Source organism: Podarcis raffonei, chromosome 13 (assembly GCF_027172205.1).
Source record: "Podarcis raffonei isolate rPodRaf1 chromosome 13, rPodRaf1.pri, whole genome shotgun sequence".
Taxonomy (NCBI): Eukaryota; Metazoa; Chordata; class Lepidosauria; order Squamata; family Lacertidae; genus Podarcis; species Podarcis raffonei.
The window spans coordinates 44,443,506-44,452,137 of record NC_070614.1 but is presented as its reverse complement, the minus strand read 5'-3'; the positions used below and the strand labels follow the sequence as shown (position 1 = coordinate 44,452,137).

Sequence of the window (8,632 nt, the reverse complement as noted above, 5' to 3'; positions counted from 1 at the left end):
GTCCTCTTTTTATTATTTTTATTACTGATTTTTTATTTGAGACTGAGGTCAAAAGTTCTTTGCTTGATTTGAAGAACAGGAATAGAATATTTTGGAAAATCATGTGCTTGGGGACAGTTCTTTTTTGTTTCCTCTCTCATAAGCCAGATGGTTTAATCTAATGATTATGCATCAGTGTACAGTTGTACCTCAGGTTAAGAACTTAATTCATTCTGGAGGTCCGTCCTTAACCTGAAACTGTTCTTAACCTGAAGACCACTTTAGCTAATGGGGCCTCCTGCTGCCACCGTGCCGCTGCTGCACAATTTCTGTTCTCATCCTGAAGCAAAGTTCTTAACCCCAGGTACTATTTCTAAGTTAGCAGAGTCTGTAACCTGAAGCATCTGTAACCTGAGCTACCACTGTACACAGCCCTTGTATCAAAAATGACTATTGTATATAATGTGTTGTAATACTTTTTCATGTTGTATTATTCTGATTCCCATTTAGTGACTATTTGTTAAGAACGTGAAATGCTCAACAAGTGAATATAGAAGATGCCTCTGGGAAATGGGCATTTTAAAGCATTAATCTTTTATGATCCAATCACTCTTCGCTCTGGTTGCAGTACACAGCTGCTGAGTTTTCAAATTACAAAAGGGAGCATGTAGTGGGTAGTTTTTTTATTTCACAGAATTTGCACACATCCAGACACTTTATGCCTATAGTTCTACATTCCTGGGGTGAGCCACTTGCAGCCTTAGGACTGCTTCATGACCAAAACCTCATTCCACATACATGGGATTTCGAAGAAAAAATGAGAGAAAGATTAAAAAAACTGGGTGGAATAAAAAGAAGAACTTCTTTGCTTGGAAGGCATGTGCATTTTATAAGCCTTTTTAAAAAAAACAAAAAAGCACACCTTCAAATTCAGATATTACAAGTTCATTTTCTCTTTCATGCAAAAAGTCCATAAGAAGTTTCCAATCTTTAATAAATGTCAATAATGTTTTTTTTCTAATTAAGCACATTATCTTTGCCATCTCAGCTAAGTCCAATAATTTTATCAACCATTCCTCTATAGTAGGCATGGCTGTATCTTTCCATCTTTGTGCATATAACAATCTCGCAGCTTTAATCATATACTGGAATAATTTCCCATAGTATGTATGTATCCAATTATGTATCTATCCAGTTATGTATCCAATAACCCTAAAAGAAAAAGTTCTGGCTTCAATTGGATATTAACCTTTAAAATCTGCTGTATCAATGTATGCAATTGTATATTATTTTTAAAGCTTTTTTACATGTTCAACAAGCATAATAAAATATCCCTCCATGTTCTTGGCACTTCCAGCAAACGCCTTTGTACATTCTGAATAGTTTCTCTGGAGGTAAGTACCAAGAATACATCATTTTATAAAAATTCTCTTTCAGATAATAACACAATGTCAACTTTAACCCTTTAGTCCACATATATTCCCACCGTTACATCTTTATATTATGACTTTTTTTTGCACATTTAATCATACATAGAATGGACAAATAGTGTGCTAAAATGGTTTAATTCTTCCATCAAATAACATGGCACTTTATTTGCAGTGTGGTGACAAAGTTCTACCAACACATCCTTGCCTTGGTGTTTGCCATTGATGAGATCAACAAGAATCCAAAGGTTTTGCCCAATGCCACTCTCGGGTTCCACATCTATGACAGCTACTCCAATTCAAGGATGACCTACCGCACTACTCTGGATGTGCTCTTTAAATCGTATCATTTTGTCCCCAACTACAAATGTGGTGTTCAGGAAAATGTAGTAGGAATCATCGGAGGAATGAGCTCTGATACCTCCTTCCGCATGGCAGACATCTTAGGTCTTTACAAGATTCCACAGGTAGAATCTGAGTATGGGGATTTCTCTTAATTGTCCACATGCCTCTTTCAAATAGGAATGTGATGATTCAAAACGACACAGTGGTACAATGGAAACAAGTAAAATAAGCTGAAAGTATATTTGAGTTTTATGTGAGAGGAGGGAAATTTGAAAGATTGTGTGTTGTGAAAGGTTTCTCTAAAGCGATGAATATTATATTTAGAGGAAAAATCTCACCCTGATTGTTTGTGTGGTGTGCATTTATAAACATAAAAGGTTGTCTGATATTGACTTTAACCATTGGACCATCTGGCTCAATAGGCCTTCAGACAGTGGACATTCCCAGTCGTAATTGGATAGATGCTCAGGATGGAATGTCCTGTATGTAAATGAGACATTGCACCCCTGAGCTCTGGTCCTTGCAATATTTTATGTGTTTCAAATACCAGGGAATATTATTGTAATTGCCTGGCATGCTCTGGTCCATGGGGTCACAAAGAGTTGGACACAACTAAATGACTAAACAACAACAATAACAATTATTGTAAAAAAAGAGTTGGGGATCTTACTGTAAGGAAATAATTAGGTAAATAAGAATATAATAAGCTACACTTAAAACTCTAAGATATCTCACTTTTTGGTGTTTTGGTCCCTTCTTTTTTCAGATTTCATATGGTTCATTTGAACTAAGATTGAATGATAAAATAAAGCATCCTTCCATTTACCATATGGTTCCCAATGAAGGCCTTCAGTTTCAGGGAATTATCCAGTTACTTCTGCATTTCAGATGGAAATGGGTAGGTCTTGTAGTTGTGGATGATGAAGGTGGAGAAAATTTCTTGCAGACTATGGAGTCAATGTTTTTGAAGAATGGAATCTGTTCAGCATTCACAGAAAGAGTTATAAAAAACATGAAATTCTCCCCTAAGCTACCTGACATTGTGTATGATGTGAAGAGTTTCTTGCGGAACAAAGCCAAGGTGATCATTATTTAGGGAGAAAATCCAACTATTGCATGGTTGGGATGCATGATAACGGGAGCAATGATGAGTCAAGTAGTATTTCCTCACTACAAAAACCTGTTATCTACAGCAAAAGTGTGGATAACAACAGCCCAAATTGATTTTACATGGCATGCTGTTCAAAAAGTTATTGACAGTGATATACAAATGTTCCATGGTGCTATCTCTTTTGAAATTCACTCAAAGGAGCTGCAGGGCTTCCGAGAATTTCTTCAGATTGTAAATCCTTTGTGGGAAGATGGAGATGGATTTATCAAAGATTTCTGGGAACAAGCATTCAGTTGTTCACTTTCAAACTCCTCTGTGTCTACATTCTTTGTTAATCCATGTACCGGAGAAGAGATGCTAGAGAGCCTTCCTGCTCTTTTTTTTGAAATGAGCACAATGGGTCACAGCTACAGTATCTATAATGCTGTCTATGCTTTGGCATATGCCTTACATATCACATATTCAGCTAGAACCACACAGGCAAGAACAGAGGCCAGGAGCAGACTATTTCATCAGAATGTGGAAGCCTGGCGGGTAATATATGGAGAATCCAGTTTCCATGCACATTTTCATTGTCACATGTAATGCTGACAGATTGAGCATGTTCTGGAACTTTGTACCTCAAGGATAATAAATCTTAAGTCATTTTATTTTGTCAAAGATGGTATCAATCTGTAAAAAAATCTTTTAAAAAAGTAGATGATGCAGAATTTCATAAGCAACACACTAACAATGTGCATTTAAGGAGTGATAACTAAGTATGCAAGCTATCAGTTATAAAAACGCAGACTTTAGGGCTAATCATTTTAGGTACAACAATTGTCCTAGCAGATGAAGGATCATACATCTTTTTCTATAAAGAGGATACCATTGTTCCTTGCAAGAATTGGGTTCAGTATTGGCACTGAATCAGTGTCTGGAGATGAAGATGGAGTAGCAAGAGGGCCAACAAAATGAAGCTGAATTATGACAAGATGCAGGTGATTTCTCTTCCATGGATCTTTTTGGAAGTTCTCTTGTCATCATTTTCAGTGGTGGAATTTGCATTGTACAATTAGGTGCCATACTCTTCCTGTATCAGTTTCCAAAGTGTAGACACTCTCCATTATGTTTAATGACACTAATTCTGAATTCTGAAAAGATGGAGGTGATGTTGGTAGGTGGTTCTCTTAACCAGGAGAACCAGGTATTATTTTCAGAAGTACAAGTGGCTATAGTGGCAAGGAGTGTCTTTTTCCAGATGAGGCTAGTTCACCAGAGGTAGCTATTCCTGGACTAAGATTGCTGGGACAGAGTTCTGCATGCTCTAGTAACCTCCTGTCTTGAAGGAGTCTTCAGGCCAGTAGCCAGTAGACATAACCTTCATGCAGAACAGCTGTTTTGTAGGAACTGTACTTGTAAGCTATAAGTTACCACTGGTGATTGTTGCTCACTGTTGCTCAGAACAGTGCCAGCCACCGTACCTGGTGGTGGAACTTACTCATCTTGGAAATGTGTGTGGCCAATTTATTGATGGCCTTCAGTTGATGCATTTAAAAACAAAACAATGTCCCAGGCTTCTCAAGGGCTTATTTAAACCTGCTGTGCACTTTCAATTTTAGTAAACTGCTGCTGGGTTTGGTTTTGCTTGAATTATTGATTTTACTGTTAGGTTGCTTTATTTTTGTGATAGAAGCCACTTCACAAAAACGTTTGGTGAAAAGCAGTTTAGAAATGTTATGAATAAATGTTTGCAACCTGATTTCTCTTCCATGGATCTTTTTGGAAGTTCTCTTGGCATCATTTTCAATGGTTGAATGCACATTGTTCCATTAGGTGCCATACTCTTCATGTATCGGTTTCCAAAGCGTGGGCACTCTCCATTAGGTTTAAAGAGACTATTACAACACTTTATAAAAACCATGTTGATCTTATTTTCCCACTTAGCTTCACTCATTCCTTCGGTTGATCTCATTTAACAACACTGCTGGAGATGAAATTACATTAAATGAACATGGAGAGCTGGCATGTGGCTTTGATATTACAAACTTGGTCACATTCCCAAATAAATCTTACATCAGGGTTAAAGTGGGAAGTCTGGGTCCACAGGCTCCTTCTGGCAAAGAGCTCATCATTGATGGGGGCAGAATCAAATGGAACAGAGATCTCGCACAGGTGGGAAAATAGCAGTACAGTCTCTCAAATACCAAAATTCGTAGTCATCAAATTAAATGGCAGGGAAATAGATGTAAGGAAAACAAAGGAACCATTGCTTCATACAAATGAATCCAAAATTCGCTGGAATGTCACTAGCTGCCTTCTAATACCACTAATCCTGCCTTCACGTGTATGCACATATCCAACTCTTTGTGTTCACTGTTGGCCTGCAATTAAAATGAGAATGGCAAGTAGCAGACAGAGCCCTTTCAGTGTTGGCTCCTGGTAGGGTTGTGCACAAGTCAATCCCTGCCAGGAAAGGCACTTGCAAAGGAACACCCTGCATAATTGATTTTTTTTCTCTCACTAGCTGGTAACTGATCTAGACACAAAATAGAAGGATGTCAAGATACCCTAATTGACTCAAGTGCCAGTGATACTGGACTTCAGCTTAGGTTGTGGCCAGGACCTGATGTGAGGTGTGTTGTTCCTATTATTGGGATCAGTAACCAGATGGCTATCAAGAGGCCCTTGCAGAGCTTGACCAAGGTCCAGGGCAATCAAATTCACCATATATGTAACTGCACAATGGTCAAGAAAATGCAATTCGATCCTATTTAACTTGAAAAGAAAAAAATTCTGAATAATGGGGGTTTGGCAAACAGGGAGTTGAAAGGGAATATTATTTACACACAGCCATCTGCATCACCTCTCTCTATATGCTTGTTGATATATTGAAAGTACTCTTCCAGAGTTATTCTTGCAGAAGCTCTGCTGGTTCTGCTTCAGCAAGATATGTTCTTCTCCATGCTTAGTATTTCAAGCATTAACAATGTTTTCCCTCGGCTTTCCCAAAACATACATTAAGCAAACCAGACTTTAATTTCAAGGGTATATGATGCAAATAGAGAGAGGTTTTTCTCCCCCCCTCTAGAATGGGAGCTCAAGAATGGCCACCAATTCAGATGCCTTTGAAATCGAAGACAATATTCTCATGGCCTACTAACCTTCATGACTACGTTCTATTTCCACAATCAGAAGCAGTATACTTCTGAGTGCCTGAGCATGTATAGTCAGGTTGTGCTTGCAGGCTTCCCATTGGCATCTGGTTGTGAGGACAGCATTCTGGACTAGATGGGTCTCTGGTCTGATGCTGCAAGGCTCTTCTTACAGTTTTAAACTTTGGATAGGTACCACCCCTTTCGGAGTGTAATTCTCACTGTCCTCCTGGTCATGGGAAGAAAAAGAAGGAGGGAGTGAAATTTTGCTGCTACGATTGTGCTCCATGTCCAGAAGGGATGTACTCAAATGAGAAGGGTAAGAAAAGTCATTAAGATACTCCAAATCATACGATTTATTGCAGTAAACTCTGAGTAGTTCTTTTTCAAGTTTACCATCATTCATTATTCCTATGTGTGTTTGTTTGGGATGTATGTTAAAACATGGTTTTATTATTTCACATTTATATATCACATTCATAATCATGAGGAACATTTATTTCGAAACACGGGCATTACATTTTAGCATCAAGCTCTAAGATCATTGTGATGAAAAAATGGATGTTATCAAATAAGGTGATGATGTTAGCATCAATATATCACCACCACCATAAACTTTTATTGCATTAGCCAAAGACTATGACACCATCCAAAAACATCAACATCTACAGTAAAAACTGGTGGAAAAAAGCTCTCCAGCCATTGAGCAAATCTAGGCCATTAATCTGCCCAGACACTGAGGTCCAGCACAGAGGGCCTTCTGGTGGTTCCCTCACTGCGAGAAGCCAAATTACAGGGAACCAGGCAGAGGGCCTTCTCGGTAGTGGCATCCACCCTGTGGAACGCCCTCCCACTAAATGTCAAAGAGAAAAACAATTACCAGACTTTTAGAAGACATCTAAAGGCAGCCCTGTTTAGAGAAGTTTTTAATGTTTAGTAGACTATTGTATTTTAATATTGTGTTGGAAGCCGCCCAGAGTGACTGGGGAAACCCAGCCAGATGGGTGGGGTATAAATTATTGTTGTTGTTGTTGTTGTTGTTGTTGTTGTTGTTGTTGTTCTTGTAAAACACTTTACACTGCCCTCAATAAGAAACATACACATCAGCTAAAAATACCTCTCAGCTAACAATGAAAAAAATAGACCATGCCTGTAGCTACTTCATTCATCACCCTGTAATTCCTGCCTTGTCAGTGGCATCACATTTCTCCCCTCCATATAGGCTGGGCACCAAGTAGTTCCGCCGCAAGAGATATGATGGGGAAGCAGGGGTATTGTTTATGCAGGTATGCATTAATTTTAAATCCCTTGCTGTTGCAATGAAATTGATAGGACACAGTTTTTATGCATTATATTTCTGGTATGTCTGTAGAGCTGGGTGAGACTGAACTACTGGATATTCCTTGGGTTGTTTTTTTAATTGGCATACAGTGCATCTTTCCCTCCCCAGAAACTTGCATCCATTGCCCAGAGGATCAGAATTCAAACAAGGACCACAATCACTGCATCCCTAAGATCTCAAATTTCCTAGCCTTTGATGACACTTTGGCTATTGTTTCAACTTCCTCTGCACTTCTATTGTCTCTGGTCACAGCTCTGGTGCTGGGCATCTTCATTAAGCACCAGAACACTGCCATAGTCAAAGCCAACAACAGAAGTCTAACCTACATTCTCCTCACCTCCCTCCTCTTGTGTTTCCTCTGCTCTTTGCTGTTCATCGGAATGCCCAATGAGGCAACTTGCCTTCTCCGACAAACAAGTTTTGGCACCATCTTCTCTGTGGCCCTCTCTAGCATCCTGGCCAAAACCATCTCTGTTGTTTTGGCATTTATGGCTACCAAACCAGGATCCAGGATGAGGAATTGGATGGGGAAGAGACTGACTTATTCCATTGTCCTTTCATGCTCCATTGTTCAAGTATGGATCTGCGTTCTCTGGCTGGCAACCTCTCCCCCATTCCCAGATTTGGACATGCACTCAATGACTGAACAAATTATACTGCTATGTAATGAAGGATCCGTCACCATGTTCTATTCTGTGCTGGGCTACATGGGCTTCCTGGCCACTGCCAGCTTGACTGTGGCCTTCCTAGCCAGAAAATTGCCTGACAGTTTCAATGAAGCCAAGTTTATCACCTTCAGCATGCTGGTATTTTGCAGTGTTTGGCTGTCCTTTGTTCCAACTTATTTAAGCACCAGAGGGAAATACATGGTGGCAGTGGAGATTTTCTCGATCTTGGCTTCCAGTTCTGGTTTACTGACTTGCATCTTTTCCCCAAAATGTTACATAATTCTGGCAAAGCCTGAGCTCAACAACAGAGAACACCTTATACGAAGAAAGAATTAAATAATAGTTCTATTTGCATTTTCATTAATGTTATTGAAATCCTACATAGTATCATAAAGGAAGTGTAAATGAGTTGGGACCATGTGAAAGAATCAAACTATTTCAGCAATTTTGTCAGTTTTTTGGATGAGTTGTAAAAAAGGGTGCCTTTTATTTTAGGGGCTGTAGAACTGATGAGAGAAAAGTTCCCAGGTGGATATAAGGTTCAGTTAAAGAAATATGTTTCAGTAGGAAATAGTAACATAAGAACTCTACTGCCATTCTGATTGGGTGAGAGGCTGAATGGTAGA

General features: G+C 39.1%; 1 protein-coding gene across 1 annotated transcript; it reads left to right on the top strand.

The window, feature by feature from the left end:
- Window positions 1–1,711: 1,711 nt before the first annotated feature.
- On the top strand, window positions 1,712–8,342 carry LOC128399035 (vomeronasal type-2 receptor 26-like). The gene is made up of 5 exons (XM_053360293.1): window positions 1,712–1,873; window positions 2,518–2,832; window positions 4,789–5,016; window positions 6,189–6,315; window positions 7,591–8,342. The coding sequence occupies exons 1-5, from the start codon at window positions 1,712–1,714 to the stop codon at window positions 8,340–8,342; spliced, it is 1,584 nt and encodes a 527-aa protein (XP_053216268.1).
- Window positions 8,343–8,632: the final 290 nt, after the last annotated feature.

Coding starts and splice junctions, on each gene's coding strand:
- LOC128399035 (XM_053360293.1), top strand. CDS start 1,712: ATGACCTACCGCACTACTCTGGATGTGCTCTTTAAATCGTATCATTTT. Junction 2,833..4,788: donor TCTTGCGGAACAAAGCCAAG/GTGATCATTATT, acceptor TTTCCCACTTAG/CTTCACTCATTCCTTCGGTT. Junction 6,316..7,590: donor GATGTACTCAAATGAGAAGG/GTAAGAAAAGTC, acceptor CTCTGGTCACAG/CTCTGGTGCTGGGCATCTTC.